The sequence below is a fragment of the Tamandua tetradactyla genome, chromosome 9 (genome assembly GCF_023851605.1).
Source record: "Tamandua tetradactyla isolate mTamTet1 chromosome 9, mTamTet1.pri, whole genome shotgun sequence".
In the NCBI taxonomy this organism is placed as follows: Eukaryota; Metazoa; Chordata; class Mammalia; order Pilosa; family Myrmecophagidae; genus Tamandua; species Tamandua tetradactyla.
The window spans coordinates 2,558,173-2,577,093 of record NC_135335.1 but is presented as its reverse complement, the minus strand read 5'-3'; the positions used below and the strand labels follow the sequence as shown (position 1 = coordinate 2,577,093).

Below are 18,921 nucleotides of genomic sequence, written 5' to 3'. Positions count from 1 at the left end.
ACTCAGCGAGGGGTGGGGCTGGAGATGCAAGGGTGAGTGGTCCGAGGTGGCTCCGGAAGAGGCCAGCTGTGGGCCTGGGTAGGCAGAGGTCCCTGACGGATGAGGACAGGTGGTGGGAGGGGTCTGGGGGCAGGTGGTCTGGGTAACTTGGCCTGCTTGCCACCTAAGGGGAGGGAAGTGTGTGCCTCTGGGCCCGGGGTGGGGGATGACGGGCTCTGGGCCCGGGGTCTCGTGTGCATCCACACTGGGACAGGAGGCGGGGAGGGAGTGCCAGTGGGGGCAGCCTCTCTCCCCCAGCCCCTCTCTACTGGGGCTTGGGGACCTAGGACTCCTCAGTGTCCGGCTCAGGGCCCTGAACATTTCCGGCAGAAACAGAGAAGAAAGAAACTCTCTCAGCCCACCGTGCTCCTTGCTTCAGCAGGATGCAGTGTGAGCTTGGCTTGCAAAATCAACACGGCGGCAGGTCCTGGGGGCCGGGCTAAGAATCCACGCTGGGGGAGGCGGGTGGGAACAGCCGTCTGTCTATCCACGCTGCTGGGGCAGCCAGGGCTGAGGGGAAGCCCAGCCCCTGGGCCGGCAGCCCTGAGCACAGGGGCCTGCATTTTTAGGACTCCAGCCACAAGGACCCTCCAAGCCCCTGGACGGGCCCCATCCCTTCCGGGGGACTCGCCCCTGGCCTGGTCCTTAGCCCAGGGCGTCTACGCAGCCTCCCTGCAGATCCCTTAGGCTCCTGAAATGCCTCCTTGCTTTCTCTTCCTGCTCCACCTCATTGTCTCCACCTTCTGTCGCCTCCTTAGGGGCTGCACCTGGCAAGCCGGTGACCTCAGGCAAACTGCCGAACCACTCTGGGCCTCAGTTTCCCCACCTGTAAACGGGGATTTGTTTGGACACATAACAAATGTGAAAAGAAGGGTAAAATAAGGGGAGGCTGGGAGTGCATGAGGCAGTTTTTGTGATTCTTGAATGCAAGCATGCAGAGGAGGAGACCCCCCCCCCATTTCACAGCGAAAGGGAGGCCCGTGGGGAGCAGGTCCCAGAAGCAAGGGGGTCAGGACGTCTGCATGCAGGCTGGGGTGGGGTGGGGTGGGGGCTGGGATGCCAGCCCTGTGCTTAGAAGATAAGAAAACCCACCCTCCTGCCTGAACGGCCGGGCCGGGGTGGCCCCCCTGCCTGCCTGCCAGGTGCCCCGGGGGGCCAGCGGGGGAGGGGCTCTGAGTTTGAGCAGAGACGTTGGCAGGTGTCCAAGGGGTGTTCCTCCCACCGCGCTCTGCGGCCTGGACAGAAAGGAGAAGGGGGCTCCCTGCCAAGCCCCCCGAACGAGCTCAGCTGGCCCTCCAGACCCCCCCTTCAGCTTCAGAACGGGCCACCCCGGAGTGGGGGCTGCTGCCCACTGGCTGAGTGTCCGCAGGCCCTCCCACGCCCCTCTCCCAGGCCCCCTGGTCCCGCGCCGGGGGCTGAGCTGGGAGGAGACGGCAGTCGGAGCAGCGCGGCAGGAAGGGCTGGGGCGGTGGGGGGGCGTGCAGGGGCGGGGGTGGGGATGTCGGGTTGGCCGCTGGACTTCCTGTGCCCACTCCCTCCAGACAGCAGAACTGTGCTCTAGTTGTCCAGGTGGCCCCAGCGATGACCGTGATGACCCGGGGCCAGGGACATGCCACTGTGCCTGGCCACCATGCCCTCTGGGCGCCGGGGGAGGCCTTTCCTGGGGCCTGTCCCTGAGGGGCATCTGCCGGCGATGGGCTGACGGGTGCCCATGGGTGCCTCCACCGGGCCCCCCGCTCACCGGCTCCCCCAGCACGTCGGCAGTGGGACGGGTGGGGCCAGCGCCGGGCAGCGGGCAGCCAGCACCACGCCTGCGCCCGCGAAGCCTGCCTGAAACCCCACTCCAGAGACGGGGCCTCTTCCGGGGCTCTGTGCGGGCAGCAGGCCCCCACTGCACCCACACCTTGTCCCCAGGGATCAGGGACTCCGGAAAGCACTTCCCTTTGTTGTTTCATCAGAGCTGATGAAATATGGGCCCATGATTCTGTATCCCCCCAAGGCCAGTACCCGGCCCCCCACCCTGGCCTTGGTCAGCCGAAGCTGCCTCTCCATCCCCCCAGCCCGGCGGCCCCCGGATGTGTGCATTCAAGCCAGGTCACCCTGGCCCCCCCAGCTGTCATCCCCAAACCAGGCTTCTGCCCTGGGGACCTTATGCAGACAGCGGGAAAGCACAAAAGCGACCCTGGTGGATACGCGAGGTGAGGGATGGCGGCCGCAGGTGGGGTGCCACCTTCAGTACCAGCTCAGAGGCAGTGGGCACGGCCACCCTGGGGCAGGGTGATCACGGGTGGGCCCGAGGCTGGGGCCCGGCTCCCGCCTCATCCAGAAGCTCTGCGGCCTGCCCTCCGCCCAGGGCGAGGGAAACCCAGGGCAGCATCCGGGTTGCCGCACGATGGACAGACGGACCCTTGGCCTCTGTGTGTGGCCACCCTCCTGAGCTGCACCCCCGATCTCAGCCCTCACCCTGCCGGGGGGCCCGTCTGCCCAGGCTTACTTGCTGACAGTGTGGGACCAGGTCCCCCGTGGGCTCGGGCTGGGGTCATGCAGCCCCAGTGGCCGCCCCTGGCCAACACAGAATGTGGGGGTGCCACAGGGCTGGCCGGGGCGCGGGGTGGGAGGCTGCGGGTCCCAGGCGTGGGGACAGGTGGTGCCCCTGCCCGCGGACTCCCTCGGGCCCCGCTGCAGCCAGAGCCAGGCGTTGCCCGGGAGACCGCGCAGCCGTGTGCTCCTGCCCGGCCCAGAGACCTCTATTTTTAGCCTCCCAGCCACTTTCAGATGAACTCCGCGCAGACAGACAGACTGCTCGGCAAGATAACAACCCACTCCAACCACGGTGGCTTCCAAGGGCCGGGCCCCAGCAGACCACCGGCATGGCACGGAGGCTGGGGGCGGGGGGGCTGGGAGCGGCGCTCTCGACAGCTCCGGGGAGGCCCTGGCACCTGTTGCCACAAGCCAGCTTAAGTGGCCTGGGCTCCGGCTGCGCAGATCCAGGCCTGGCCTTCCACGGGGAGACACTGATGCGGGGGGCGGGTCGCAGCAAGCATGCCCGGAGTTGGGCAGCTGCCTCCCCACGACGCGACCCCCAGGGCGCCCCTGCCACCGGGACGCAGGTGCCTACCTTGTCTTCCACCCTGTCCAGGCGGGCGCCGATCGTGTTGACACCTCGGTCTTTGTTCTTTTCTGTAGGGACGAAGCCCAGGAATCAGGGCCCTGGCGGCCGTGGGGACCATGGGGCGGGGGGGGGGTGCAGGGGGAGGCCCCAATCAGACTTGAAGAGAAAGGCAATGAGGGGTCTAGAGCCCGAAGGCCGGTACCCGTGTAGGCCGCTCTGCAAAGTGTCCTGATGGTGAGCATTTTGGGGTAGGCCGTGAGCGAGGGCAGGGTGTGGTTGCGGTGGCCACAGGCCCAGGCTGTGTCCCTGCTCCACCCTCCCAGCTCCGTGACCCCTCAGAGCCCATCTGATGCAGACAGGGATGCCCCTCCCCTGGTACAGTGGCTGTTGCCTGCTGTCCAAATCGGCTACGATTCCGCCCCCTGGGGCAGCCTTGGCCTTGCCAGGGCCCTGAGAAGGCCTACTGGCCCTGCAGTCCCCACTCCTCCAGCTGCCCCTACAATTCCAACTGCCCCCATGGCTTCAACTACCCCCACTGCTCAGCTGCCCCCACTGCCCCTGCTGCTCCAGCTGCAGCTCCCACCTGGACTTGGGCTGGGACCAACTGAGGGCTGGTCCTGACCCTGTCCTCTCCAGGACACAGGATCGTCCTGAGGACGGGCTGTTGGCCCTGGCATCCACCTCGCCGCTGGCTCCTCCCATTTGTGGCAAACCTGAGTCCTGGGGACGTGAACCTGGAGCTTCCTTCTGGCTCTGAGCAGATGAGCTGACCAGTGACTCCCACCCAACACCACTCCCCAGGCACCCACCTTCTCCCAGACCCCATGCCCCTGCCCTGAAGAACTCTCTGTTTAAAGGGTCCAGGGGGCTCTTTTCCAAACACAAACATCTTTAATAAAGCTGGGAACTGCCATCTGGGTGGGCGCCGCTGGCTCTTCTCCAGCTTTTGTTCCTCAGCTCCTGATTTGGGGGCTCCAACAGCCTTTCTGATGTGGGGAGTGGGCAGGGGTGGGTGGGAAAGGGCCCAGCACTAAGCCCAAAGCCCACAGTGCCTGGGCCCCAGCGGTCCCCAAGAACCACGGTGCGGGGTGCTGAAACCCACCTGAGCCGGAGATGAACAGGGAGGGCTTCCCGATGGACTGGTCCAGCCTGGAGGGGAAGGGGACACGGACCAGCTCACACCTGGCCAGGCAGTGGGGCTGGGGGGCAGCCCAATGTGCCCCCAAAGCAAACCACCCCCACCCCCATAAAATGTCCAGAGGCGAGAGAGAACGGGTGGGCTGTCCCTCCGGCCTGTCCCCTGGTGACTCAGCAGGGGACCCCGTGGCTGTTCCTGGGACATGCTTGCAGAGCAAGACTGTGCCTCGGAGGGCCCACCCCAGCCTGGAGCTGAGTGGGGAGGATGCCTGCAGGATGGCCCCTGCCTGCTCGAGGTCAGGTCATTCCCCCAGATCTTCCAGGGACAGAGGCGGCCCACCCTCAGGCTCCCACCTCGGGGAGGGTCTCGGCCCTCCCCCTCCTCCCCTACTCCCCCCAGCCCTGGAGCAGGCGGGGCCGCTGGGACTTCCCTGGCTGGGGTGCCGCATGCTCCTGCCCCAGGGCTGCCTGGTGCCCACCACCCCGCCCCACCTCTGCCACTCACCCTCTGGGCACCCCACCCTATGCTCTAACAACCCACCTGCCTCTGCCCCCGCTCCCCCTCCACACACCCACCCCCACCTCCAGTGCCCCATCCAGCTCCCCTGCCCATGCCCGGCCCCCACCCCTACCCTGCACCCACCTTCTCTGCAGCTCCTTGATGCGTACCATGAGGTTGAGGTGGCCCTGAGAGTACTGCTCGATGACGTCCCTCACGTCGTACGGCTTGCGCGCTTGCTGCAGGCAGAGAGGCAGCTCGGCTCACCGCACGCCCACTGCCAGCTCTGAGCGCAGGGGGCAGCGCCAGCCTCGGGGTTTTGCCTAGGGAGAAAGGCTGGCACTGCCAACACTCAAGCGCCCTACTCTCCCAATTCCGCAAGGCCACTGGGGCTCTAACGCTGGACGTGCAAAGGGCCTGTGACACGTGCTGCCCTGCAGCTCGGACTGGGCCAGCTAACTCGGTCAAGGTCCAAGGTGGGCCCCACTAAGTGCTGGGAGACCCCAAGCCCTGCACTTCTTGGGTCCCATCTCCCACCCCAGGGACCAGGGTTACTCCAGGCTCAAAGTGTGGCCTCCCAGAAAGATGGGGAGTCCCCGAGGGTGGGGTCCCCTGCCCTCGGCTGCTGTATGCCCACCCCCAGATCTGGGCACAACCCCCAGGACAACTACCATCCATGCTGGCAGCGTGGCCAAACTCTTGAAAACCACCTGCCCTGAGCTCAGCTGCGGGACACTGCCTGGGCCTCGCCATCCAGCCATTCCCAAGTGGGGACGGGCCAGCTCTCTCCTCCAGGCAGCCTGTGCCTGCTCTTGGGCGACCTCACGAGATAGCCAAGCACCAGGAGAGGCGGCATGGATGGAGGGCACTACCCTGGACCCAGGAACCCCAAGGCAAGGCAGACCCTAAACGGGGGTCCCTCACCAGCAACACCCAACGCCCCAGGGGCTAGGACATGGTGGGGAGCCCACTTCACACCACACCTGTACCCCTGCCGGAAGGACCTGCCACCCCCGGGAGCCACCCTGGGCACTGGGACCACCTTGCCTCTCCCATGAGCCAAAGCCCACCACGGGCAGGTACAGGGCAGGTTCCAGGCAGGTGAGCCGGCCTGTCACATAGCTCAGCTCAATGACAGACGTAAAAACCACATCAATACATGGGCCAGTGACAACAACCCTACGTCTGTACTCTGGGGATGGGGAGCCCTGCTCCTCTCTTCCGTAAGATGGGAGGCTGAACCCTGCACCTCTCAGGTTGACTGGGAGCAAGTGAGGACAAACCAAGATGGCCAGAGAAGAGGGGCTAGGTGTTTGGAGCCAGCCTCATGCCAGGAGAGCCAGATAGGGCTGTGATGGTTGCTATGACGGCGGCATTGACTGAACCCAGTGTACAACTTGAGGGGCCCCTGAGTTGCAGCTGTCCGTCTCCTGTGCCCCTAAGGGCTTCTGTAGGTGGGTGGCCTGTGGCTGGACCCAGAGCTCAGGGCCCAAGCCACCTTTGCCCTGGCCAGGGCTGGGTGGTACAGTCCTCGAGCTAGCCTCCAGGCAGCCTTGGAGACCATGCGCTGCTGTGCTCAGCAGGGTGAGGGGCTCCAAACAGCCTCATCCTTCTATTCTGGCTCCTCTGAGGCGCAGGGTAAGCATGAGAGATGTTGAGGGGGCTGGGTGAGTGTGCATGTCTACTGGACAGGGCTCTGCAGGTGTGTGTGTGAGTGTGTGTGAGTGTGTGTGCCTGCTGTCGGGGGCTGGGTGAGGGTGTGTGAGTGTGCATTCTTGTAGGAGGAGGCCATGGGAGTGTGTGTGTGTGAGCATGCACATGTGCAGGAGGAGGGCTGGGGAGAGTGTGTGTGTGTTAATGCATATGCCTGTTGTCAAGGGCTGGGTGAGGGTGTATGTGTGAGTATGCACGTCTGCAGGAGGGGACTGGGGAGTGTATGTATGTGTATGTGAGTGTGCACATCTGCAGGAGGGGGCTGGGGAAAATGTGTGTGAGTGTGCATGTCTGCAGGAAGGGGCTGGGGAGTGTGTTTGTGTGTGTGCACATCTGCAGGAGGGTCTGGGGAGAGTGTGGGGGTGTGTGAGTGTGCACGTCTGCAGGCGGGGGCTGGGCCTGGGGTGGACCACAAGCGTGGAGCCCCCTACCCCTATGCTTCACCCCTTGCCGGCGTTCTTGGGGGGCTTCGCAGGACGGCCCGAGATGCCCAAGACAGCCTGGGGCCCGCGGCAGTGGCCCTGGGGCGGGTGCCCTCCCGTAGGTCTGCTCAAATCTCGGGGCCTCCCGTCAAGTGGCCGGCTGGGGCCGGGTGGGGGAGAGCGCCTCGGCTTTCTCTCCCAGGTTCTTTTCTCCGCCAGCCCCAGGAGCCTCAGATGTGCGGAGATGACGTGGCCTGTCCAGGCGGACAGACAGTGGACACACAGGCTCAGGGCAGACATGAAGGGCTGAGAGCCTCTGGCTCCTCTGGCCAGACACAGGGGCGCGGGCAGGGCCTTATCGCCGGGTCAGGCCAGAGAGGCCGGTGGGGGTGGGGTGGGTGCAGCAGACAGACAGACGGGCTGAGGGAGGGAAGGGAAGGTGCCCTGTAGCTGGCCCTGGGGTGGGCGCGCGGCTCTGAGAGCCCCTTGAAGCTACTCTCCACGGGGGCCACCCCCCAAGGTCCCTCCTAGAGGCCTCTTGGCCACCCACCCCACCCCGCCAGCCCAGCAGCCAGCCGGTGAGGTGGTAAGGTAGGAGGGGCCGCAGTCCCCACCCTGGCTTGTAGCCCTCTGCACTCCACCGGGGAGCACCCCACTGGGCCGCACACACAGGGCCCCTGCTGCTGGTGCATCAAAGCCTCCCCAGGAGACCCTGTGAGCAGCCCCATGGGTGGAGGGGGGCTGGTGGCAGTGCTGGGCTGCAGGGCGCCCCCCACCTCAGCTTCCGGAAGCCTCCTGAGCCACGTGGGGGAGGCTAGCTCATGTTCTGAGACGGGGCAGGGGCCCTGGGCGCTCAGCTCAGCCTGCTGCCCACCAGCACCACCCCCCCACCTCGGGGCCTCTTGCCTCTCCTTTGCCATGTGCAGCCGCAGTGCTGCCCCCGGGACCCAGAGGCCCCTCCTCCCACCTACTGCCCTGCCCAGGGTCCACTCTGGCCCCCAGGACAGAGGCCATCTGCATCCTGGAAGAGGCTGACTGCTCAGCCCCACCAGGACAACCTGGTACCTCTCACTGTCACCACCAGCGAGGGTGAGCCAGGCTGGCCGACCCCGAACTCCAGTGATGTGGGCCACCCCTGCATCTGTCCCCATTCTTGGGGGGCTGTTTTGCCCATACCTAAATCTTCCCAGGTGCTGGGGAAGGATGCCAGGGTCATCTGGGATGGGGTGGGGGAGTCAGGCGGTGGTAGCTCTGTGGTCAGGGGACAGGTGGCCGCTGTCCAGAGAGAGCCTGGATGGCTGCCCAGGGGTGCGGGTCTGCCATGGGGCCAGGAGGGCAGCCTGGCATCCCTGTCGTGCTGCAGCACCCCTGAGGGACTCGGGCAGGTCCCCCCTTCCCTGCTTGGACACCAGCCCCAGGGGAGCCAGGCCTGAGTGAGCTCAGCCCTCACCCCAGTGGGTACATAAAGGCTCTCCACGGCCAAGCCTCTTGCCAAGAGAACGAGCCACCCAAGGGTGCTTGTTTCCAGAGTTTCCATGGTCTCAAAGCTAGGGCTGAGCCTCTCCTGGCCCCTGCCCCTCCCAGGACTGTCCCACAGCAGGGGAAGGGGACCCAGGGTGGCCACAGGAGCCCCACTAATGGAAGGCGGGCTGGGGGCTCATGGAAGTGCAGGGGCTTCCCCAGCTGAGGAGACCCCAATTCTCCTGATAGGCAGGTGGAGGGAGCCAGGTGGCTGCTGCGTCCTGGGAGGGAAGTTGGCAGCTTGGGGATGTCCCTGGCTCTGGGATGGGCTTCAGGGGCCAGGGCTGGCCAAGGAGAGGCCCTCCTGGGGCCCCCTCTTGGGGCTGGAGTGCTTCCAGGAGCCGGATATCATGGTCGCATGGGCAGGGAAAGCTGGCAAAGGTGGGGGGGCTCACCTGGAACCTCTTCTTGGCCACGAAGTACTGCATGCGCCGGATGACCCTGATGGTAGCCCGGTGCTGCTCCCGCAGCCTGCAGTGGGGAAGAGGAGGCAGGTGTGAGGGCTGGTCCACGGCAGCCACTTGCACCCACGGCACCAGAGGCACTCTCCCTTCCCAAGCGTCTCCTGACGCCCATGCCTGGGTCCCTTCAGAGACAAGGCGCACAGGAAGGCTGGGGCCAGAGACTGTTAATTATTCAGGAACAGACAGAAAGAGGGCCTTCACCTCCCTTGCTGCACAGACCTGGGGTGGGTGGGGACTGAAGGTGGGGTCCAAGACCCCAGCTTTGCCTTGTGCCTTGACCTCATGACAGGGCCATGGAGACCTCTGTCCACACTGGGTCTCTGGGTGCTCTCTGGTCAGCAGAATGGAAGGCACAAGGTGCTGTGTTTCAGTTCTCCCTCTCCCCAAGCTGGCACATTCTCTTGCACACAAAAGGGCAAGAACTTGGAAAATGTGGGGCTCAGGATGAACGACCAAGGGAAAGACACTGCCTGAGCTATGGCGGGCCTCGTCACTGCCTGGGATGCCATGAACACCACCCGGCTCCCGGTCGAGGGCCAGGAGACTCTGCAGCCCCTGTGGCCGGGCTCGAGCCCCCTGGGGATGGTGGCCCCAGGGGAGACACTGCGCAAGGCCAGAGCGACCACCCAGCCTAGCCGCAGGCTCCTGAGTGAAGAGCACAGCTGCTGTTTGGTGACAGCCGCCCTGGGATGTGCCCGCCATGGCCCACGGTTTGTCCATCTTGGTTGGCAGTTCAGAGTTCCGGAACATTCACTGCCATGTGCTGTCATGGCTGCAGCCAGCTCTGGAATTGGCAGCAGCGCGCCTGGAACCTGTGGGCAGCCCGGGTTTGGTCCCGGGTGGCGGGTGGACGGAGGGGCTGCTGCTGAGGCCAGGGTGGAAGGGCTGGGCTGGGAGCCCGAAGCTGCTGGGAACTGGGTGAGACCTACAGGGGCCCGCGATGGGCTGTGCTGGCGTCGACCTGCCTGCTGCCTCCCCAGCGAGCGGGGACGTTGCGCCCCACCCCTGCACCTGGCCTGGAGGCTGCTTGCCCTGAGCCATGGAACATGCTGGAAGAGGCGTGGCGTGCATCCCGGCCTGGGCTTCCACGTGGATGGGGCCGGCCCAGCGAGCTGGAGGGCCCCACGGGGCGGGGCCGTGGAGGGGGAGCCCCTGAGGTGCGCTGAGCGCCCCCCAGCCCCCCCAGCCGCCTCCTGAGAGCTGCTGCGTGGGTGAGCTCGAGGAGACCACCCTCCAAGCAGCCCAAAGCGCGGGCCCCAGACGCAGGGGCAAATAAACGATTGCGGCTTTTCCTCGGTGTGCTTAGATGAGGGCTTGAAAATAACTATGATGGATATGGCCAAGGAAATGGGCAAAAAGATGGAGGATTTCGCTAGAGAAATAAAATCTATGTCAGAAAGGATGAAATGGAAATTCGAGAACAGAAAGAACAACAACGGGAGTTACGAATGCAACGGCTCGAGAAAAGAATATTTATGAACTGGGAGATAGGCCGGTAGAAAAGAGCCAGGTTGGGGCATAGAGAGAAAATAGAGTTAAAAAAAACAAAGCAAAATGTAAGACATATGCGGTATGGTTAAGAGTCCTAACGCATGTGTATTTGGAGCCTCAGAGGGAAAGGAGACAGAAAATAGGAGAGAGAACTTGGAGAGATCTGTGCTGAGAATTTTCCAAAAATGGTGGAAAACATCAGGGCACAGAGGCAAGCAGCTCTTTGAATCCCAAGTAGGATGGATCGAAAGTAAGCGACACGCCTGGGCACGTCAAAGTGCAACTGCCAAAAAAGAGACCGAGGGAAAGTCTTCCAAGCAGGACGACTGGGGGCCCTGGATGGCTGGCATTTTAAACTGAAGGGACAGGACAGGGACAACATCATTATAGGGCCCTGGAAAAGCACCACCAACTCGGCCCTAAAACTGGAGGTGATGTAAGACCCCGCAGTGCTCGGTCCCCACTCAGGGGACTCCCCAGGTGGAGGGAAAAGGCCCAGGAGGCAGCGTGGGACACAGCAAGGAGGGAGGAGGGAACGGCCGTTGCGTCAGCAAGCTGGATCCCTGAGCACTCGCTGGGGTACAGGTGTGGGGCGCCCCGGGCTCCAGGTGTCTGCACAACTAAAGGGCACGCTCACGGGGAGCAAAAAGCAAGGCAGCCTAAAGGGGGCTGGACAGCCGGAAGGGGTTCACAATGCCAGGAAAGTAGGACAAGTATTAAGTTGAGGCAGACGGTAATGAGTCGAGGGTGGGTTTCCTATCCTCTAGGCCACTGCTAATGGAATAACGAGAGAGTACAGAATTAGGAAGATCAAAGGTGAAGTGGAGTCATAAAGAGTAGGTCGGGTTTTAACAAATGAGCAGACTGCTGAGTCACTGGATTGATATTTCCTTTAGTCTCCAGTATCTTAGAGCAGCTAGGAGGAGTAGAAACCTAAAGTGGTGGAACCGTAACCTCTACCAAACTCTGAAATCTGTTCTACAGCTAATTGTTAGGCTGTGCTTTGAAATGTATAGCTTTCTAGTAGGTGTGTTATTTTTCACAAAAAAAGAAAAAATTGCTCTAGTCTCTAGTGTCTTGGAGCAGCTAGAAGGAAAAATCTGAAGTAGTGGAAGGGTCACATGTAACAAACTGTGAAACCTATTCTGTATCTACTCGTTGACATGTACTTTGAAAATCATTGCTTTTCCTTGTATATATCTGATATTTAACAATAAAAAAGTTAAAAAAAAACAGAGCGAATTGCAAAGCATTGTTTGTAATACGACCCCATGTTTTGTTTAAAAAGAATGTGTCTGTATATCTTTGTGATTGTGTGTAAGGAGTGTATATATGCCACTTAAAATATGTGTAGTTTATTATGCATCAACTATGCTTCAATAAAGCTGTAAAAAAGTTCAAAAAAATGAGTAAAGAATTAACAAGCTGACAGAGGATAAAAGTTAGACAAAAATATTTGATTAACCTGCCAAAAGGAAGGAAAGGAGATAAGAAGGAAGAGATGCAAGAAGAGTGCAAAGAGGGGAGAGAGCACGGACTGCAGACGGACTGCAGATTCTAACAAACAGCTCGCGATTGTCCAGCAGGGTTAAAACACAACTAGAGCCTTCCTGTAAATCCACTTCCAAATATAAAGATCAGAAAGGCTGACAGTAAAACGACAGAAAAACATCCAAATAGGACCCACATAAGGCAAACTCACATGCGACAAGGCAGACTTTCGGTGTTCCCAGAGACAAAGAGGAATCTTTCACAGTTTTAAAAGTGGCCAGTCCTGCAGGGAGAGAGCAATTCTAAAGCCTGTGTGCACCTACAAACCCCACCTTGAGACATCTAAGGAAAAGCCTGGCTGAGCTGAAAGGTACTGTGGAGAAGACACCTTTGCAGTGGGAGATTTTCGGCCACCTCTGTTGGAAACGGATGGAGCACATTATCAGAGTGTCAGCTGAGAGCCAGAGACGGAACCCAGCGGCCACGCGGCCTCCCCCCGACAGAGCGTTGACCTCCCAAACTGGGGAGGGGTCCATGAATTTCAAGGGCTCCCGGAACGTTCTCAAAAGAGCCCATGTGAGGGCTTTAGAGCAGGGGCTGACAGACGGAAGGACAGCTAGCCATAGAAATATGCTCCCTGACCCCAGAGAAACTAAGCTAGAATTTCAATAACCAAAAGATCCAATAACCAAAAGAAGATCCCCAAATGCTTGGGAATTAAGCCATACACTTCTGAATAACCTACGGGTCGAAGAAGAAATCTGGCAAAGAATAGGAAAATATTTTTAATTGAATGATGATACAAATGTAGCATATCAAATGTAGCATGTTACTTATAGCTAAATAAGAGCTTAGGGGTACAACTAAATGAGTGCTCAGAGGAAAATTTATGGCCTTAACTAGCAGAGATTAGAGGGGAAATGGAAAGGCTGAAACATGTACAAGAAGTTAGAAAAATAGCAAATTATACCCAAAGAAAGTAAAAAGAAAGAGATGATAAAGATAAGAGCATGACTCAATGATGTAAAAAACAACCAAATGTATGTTGGGGAAAATCAATAAAGCCAAAATTTTGTTCTCTGATGAGACTAATAAAAGTGAACATTTTTTAGCAAGGTTGATTGGGGATGGGGGTGGGGAGCAGGGGCACAAATAACCAATGTCAGGAATTAAAAATAAAAACATCCTCTATGGCCTACAGAAATTGTAAAATCAATTTTGAGAATATTATGGACAATTATATTTTTGATAATTTACATAACTTCTTTAACAACACAATATATAGACGCTGACCCAAGAAGAAAGAGAAAATCCAAACTGTTCAATATTTATCACATAAATTAAATTTGGAATTTTAATGACCTCTCCCGTAAGGAAAGCTACAAGCCCAGATGGCTTCACCAGGAAACTCTTCCAAACGATTAAGAAGCAAGCAATTCCCTTTTTATGCAAATCTTTTAAAAAGGATGAAAAAAGGGAAAGAATTTCCACCTCATTTTACGAGACAGCCAAACCGTACTATCAAAACCCGACAAGGCTATTTCAAAAAGAAAAAATCACAGGCCACTCTCTCGCTCATGAACAGAACTGCAAATATCCGAAACAAAACGTCAGCAAATTGAATCCAACGCTATATAAAACAACGTATGACCCAGCACGGTTTAATCCACTCGTGCAAGGTTGATTTAACATTTGAAAATCAATCAACGTAATTCGCCACATCAACAGACCAAGAAAGAAAAAACATATAATCAACTCAAAAGATGCAGAAAAGCATTTATAAAACTCAAGACCCGTTCATAATTAAAAACACAACTTGTAGCGAACTAGAAAGAAGGAAACTCCACGATCTACCAACCAACACAAAACCTAAGCAAACATCGCAGGAGGGAAATGCACGGTGTCCCCTGAGCTGGGGGCAGGGCAGGGATGTCACCTGTGGGCATTTCTAGTTGCCGTACTCCAAGTCCCAGCTGGTCGGGTGCACAAGGAAAAGAATTCAAAAGTGTAACGATTGGAAGGGAAAAAATTAAACCGCCGCTGTTTGCGGATGATAATCATGTATATAGAAAATCCATAAGAATCTTTGCATAAACTATCAGAACTCGGCAAGAATCTTGGTCTTACGGACAACACATAAAAGCCAGTTTTATTTCTATATACTGGTGACAATCAGAAAACAAAATTCAAATACATCAGTTATAGCAGCTTAAAAATATAAAATCCCTAAGAATAAATCTTGAAAGATGAGCAAGACATTTTCAGAGAAAAAGTACAAAACACCATGAGAGAAATTAAAGACCTAAATCAATCGAAGGGAAAACATGTCCACTGACTGAAAGTTTCAGGGTTCATAAGAGGTTTTATTTTTTAACGCAGTTTTATTGAGCTATCTCACGTATTCACATACCATATAATCACCCAAACTGCACAATCAGTGTGCAAGGTTGATTTAACATTTGAAAATCAATCAACATAATTTGCCACATCAACAGACCAAGAAAGAAAAAACATCGCACAGCTGTGCATTCGCTCCTTGTCCCCAGGTGGGCAGGGGCGGTCTCAGTGCCCTTTGCAGAGGGGTGCTGTACCTGCCTCCCTGGCTCAAAGCAGGGGGCAACACCCAGGGGAGGGCTGGGGGACTCTGGGGGGCTCAGGGCCAGCTCCCAGCTGTCAGCCAGGCCTGCAGTCAGCTCTGGGGTGACGGAAGGCCTCAATCCAACCATGAGTTTGGGGGTGACTCGTGGATGAGGCCTTGGGATCTTCCTCTGGAAACTTCTGAACAGCAGGATGCATCCTTTTCCTTCGACAGCTCAGGTGTGGGCCTGCGTGCAGGTGGGGCCGACTGAGACACAGGTGGAGCGTCCCTCTCTCCCTCCACAAACCCACTTGCAGCCCCTACCCCACAGCCTGCTCAGGCCCAAGCCAGAGAGTCTTTGGGCCTCTGGCAGAAAGCTGCAAGAAAACCTCGGGGCCAGCAGAGTGGAGGCGTGGACCTGGGACCAGCCCTGGGTCAGCCGAGCCTGGCCAAGGGTTTCTCTCTGCCCTGGGTGGGGGCAGGCAGGTGGGCAGTGGATTCCTCTTCTGGCCAGGTATGCTGGGGGCCTGCTCGGGCCGGCGGGTGAGGCTGCCCAGGGGCCGTCCCAGCCACAGGCCTGGCTGTTCTTTCACCCAGCAGCGGTCAGCCCGGGTCCGGCTGCCTGGCACCAATACCCCCGGCCTTCCCCAGTTCACCTGAGATGGGGGTAGGCGGATGCGAGAGTGGGATACGGGTCTTGGGGCTGGTGTGCATTTGGACCTGGCTCCAGAGCTGACACAAGTGCTAGCACACGCCTGTACGTGTGCACACGCACCCCCACACTCATGCACCCAAACTCCCAACACACATACTCCCTCTTACATGCATCAGTGCACTTACACACGTGTGCTTTCACAAAACACCCTCTCATGTGTATGCATTCGCACACACACTCCATATACACGCTGATACACACATGCACGTCTACAATACCTTTTTTATACACACACACTGTCACACATGCATAAGATGCTTGCACATAACCATGTAAACACCCACACGCTCCTGTGTTCACACATACACTCAAAGCCAACAGATTTCACATCCATAGGCACACTCTTGGGTGCAGAGACCAGCTCAGCCCTGCTCTGGGGGCTCCCCGCCTCCTTCAGCCCAGGCTTCAGAAACCACTGCTGGCCCCTGGGCCTCCCCCCACCCCCCTGAGCAAAGCCTGGGCCCTTGCAACCAAGCAGGCCCAGCCAGACTGACGGAAAGTGTGGTTTGGGGGAGCCAGGGCCCAGAGGCTGCCACCCTGCCAGGCCAGGCCCTGCCTGCTGGGGGACAGAGGGGGTTCCCATTGGGTTTTGCTGGGCACTGCCAGCTGTCCCTTCTGGTCGCTCTGCCCCAGGGCTGGGCAGGTGGAGGGCTGGGTGGCAGGACACAGGCCTTGGGGCTGGCTGGTCAGAGAGCAGTGCCCCTGGGTGGGCTACCCGCCTGGTCTATGGTCTCCTCCTGGAAGGCGGACCCCCTGCCCGGCCCTCCCCACTCCCCCTGGAGGGTCATGGCCCAGTGTGTGTGTGTGGGGGGCAGCGTCCACGGGAGCCTGGCCAGTGAGGGGGGATACCTGTGGGGGGCCTGGCCCAGTGGGGAGGGGGAACACCGGCGGGGGGCCCGGCCCAGCGGGGGGAGCTCCTGTGGGAGCCACGTATTTCCGGGACTGCCTTCGCCCAGCTCCCAGTTCACTCCGTAATTCGCTCACTTGCCCGCTGACCCGTCAGCCCCTCTGCCTCGGCGCGACACCGACTCCCCCGGCCCCTCGCCCCCTCCTGGCTGCCCCCGCAGACCTTAACCCGCTCTGGGGCCACAGCCCAGGCTCAGCGGCCTTGGGGCCGAGCCCGTGGAAGGACGCCTTGTTCCCAGGCAGGTCAGGTTCAAAGCCCGGAGCCCCCACTGCTGCCCGGGGCGAGCTGGACGGTGTGGGGGCTGCGACGGGGGCCACTCCTTCATCCCCACTCCACTGAGCCGGGGGCCAAGCAGTCACGGTGGGAAAGCCAGAGACAGGAGCGTCTGAGTACATCACACTCGCGGGCACACCTAAGCACATGCGAGGGCACACCTGTGAGCACACGAAGGCCCTGCTGCACTCACACCAGGGCACACCTGTATCAATGCAAAGGCACGTATGCCCCGACAAGGACTTGTACACACACCAACACACACCCACCATAGGCATGCACACGCATCTATGGGTGTATACACACGTACACCCCCCAGGGTGTGTGTACACACCCATGCACAGTTGCCAGGGTCGTGCACACTTACTAATGCACACACACCTATGGGTGTACACACACACACACCATGGGCATGCACACAGCCTCGTGTACATCCATGGGTGTGCAGACATACCCATGCACACTCACCTGTGGGTTTGCATACCCACCTGTGTCCACACACTTATGGGGTAGAAACACACACATGCACACACTCACTGGCTAGCACCCCTTCAAGAGCGGTCGAGCCCCCTTCCCATTGGGCCTGGGTCTCTTGGTGCCCACCCATCTTACACCATCCTAGCACGTCCTGGCTGCCCAGCCCAGCCCTGCCTGCCCCTCTCCCGGAGCCCTGGACAGCCACCTGCTCTGACCCTTGGCCACACCTGCTCTGGTCACAGCCCCCAGTGCCCTGAGCGGGGAGGAGGTCTGAGGTACTTTGGGGTGAACTGGGCCCAACTGGGGGCTGCAGAACATATCCCCTCTGCCGGGAGTTCCCCTCCTTCGCCGGCCACACCCCATGTGGCCAGGGCCAGCCAGCTGTCTGCTCAGCTTCAGGGACAGGGAGCAGCTTTGCAGGCGGCTCTGGCCTCAGCTCCAAAGGGACCCAGGACCGTGGGTGGCTTGCTCATGGGTGACCACTCCGAGGGGCAGGAGAGGCCACCTGTGCCCTCGGCCTGGCCCCATAAGCTCTGGAAAGCACCGGGACCCTGGCGCCCCAGCTGCAGAGCTCGACCAGCCGAGAGCCCCCCATCCTGCCACCCCCATGACCCCTGCCTGCACCCAGCCAGCTCTTAACCCTTTCTGTGTGTTTCCCCCAGCTCAGGACAAGGAGAGACTTGCTAGCCTGGCCTGGGAGTTCAGAGGAGGGAAAATAAGGGATCGACCCCTCAGGGAGCCCCCTTCCCTCCTCCCGCCCCTCAAACTAGCGAGACCATTCAACTTTGGACAAAGCGCCTCATTCTCTGTGCAGGAGAAATTATAAGCAGCATTTATTTTTTTGATACTGGCTCCCAGGTTGTAGCTGTCCAGATGGAGACACGCAAGCAGCACGGGCATGTCACTCTCTGCCCTCGGCTCGGCAGTGAAGGAGAGACCCATAGCCCTGCCCACACACAACCATCAGACTGGGCTGTCCCTGCACGTGGTGTGAGTGTGAAAAGGCCCCTGCACACCCAGACTGGCCATGTGTGCCCCTTTCCCGTGTAGATGCGAGTGAGACTCTTGCCCAGCTTTGCTCACCTGTTTGTGATATTACTGACTTCTAGCAGTTCTTTTCACATATATTTTAATGACAATTCTCGGTCGATTTGGGGTACTGTATGTACCCTCACAATCGTCCCCAAGCCCTGCGGCTGTGAGCTTGTCCGCTTACAAGATGGCAGGCACCTGGCGGCTGTGACTGGCTGACAGACCTCAGGAGGGGCTGATTCCTGGATCATCTGGAGCGAGGGGCCATTGGAATCCTCATGCCCTCATAAGCTGAGAGCAACACCCGGCTTGGCTCCAGGGAGACGTGACAACGAAGCGGCAGAAGGACGCGTCCCCCGGCCTTTGGCTGGAGGGAGGGGCCGGGAGCCAAGACGTGCAGGCGGCCCCCAGCAGCCGGAAGCAGCAGGAAGCAGGCTCTCCTCCGGGGTTGCCCCGTGGCCCCCGAGATGTCTGCTGAGTCAGGGGCGCCTGGGACTCCTGACCTGCCAGAGCTGCAAAGTTATAAATTGTGTGGTTTTATGTCACCAAGTTTGCGGCCATTTGTTCCGGCAGCCGCAGACAGCTAGCAGAAAAGCTTGGACACAAATAGTCACTGAGGCTTTATTCACCGGAGCCCGAATTCCCCCAAAAGTGGCAGGTAGAGGAGCAAAGCACGGCGTCACAGCCAGGGTCTGGAAGCTCGCTACGACCCGGCTCAACCTTCAAATTGCTTTGTGAAGTGGAAGATAACAGAGATGGAGAACTGCAGAGAGGATGGTGCCATTTCTATGCAAAGTCCCAAAAAGCACAGGCGTGGAGGTGGAAAGCAGAGGGTGGGTGCTTGGGCCCAAAAGGGGATGTTTGGGGACAACAGAGAAGTTCTAAAACTGGTTTGTGGTGATGCTTGCACAATTGTACCCTCCCTAAAAATCACAGAATTACACACTCAAAATTGGTGGATTTTGTGAGGCGTAAATATGTGACTTGAGAAAGCTATTTGAAAAATAAGAAAGCTGGAGAGGCTATAGTAATATCTGAGAAAGTAGACGT

The 18,921-nt window shown here is 59.0% G+C and overlaps 1 protein-coding gene across 4 annotated transcripts in view; it reads right to left on the bottom strand.

Annotated features, from left to right (window-relative positions):
- Window positions 1–18,921, bottom strand: part of KCNQ1 (potassium voltage-gated channel subfamily Q member 1) — a 311,105-nt gene that overhangs the window by 54,174 nt on the left and 238,010 nt on the right. For 2 of the 4 annotated variants that reach the window (XM_077115368.1, XM_077115370.1), the window contains exons 12-15: window positions 8,839–8,914; window positions 4,932–5,026; window positions 4,254–4,300; window positions 3,158–3,219 (exon numbers count right to left, since the gene is read on the bottom strand). In XM_077115368.1, coding sequence (XP_076971483.1) covers window positions 3,158–3,219; window positions 4,254–4,300; window positions 4,932–5,026; window positions 8,839–8,914 — 280 coding nt within the window. The remainder of the gene's footprint in view (window positions 1–3,157; window positions 3,220–4,253; window positions 4,301–4,931; window positions 5,027–8,838; window positions 8,915–18,921) is intronic. The other 2 variants (XM_077115371.1, XM_077115372.1) reach the window with 1 other exon arrangement.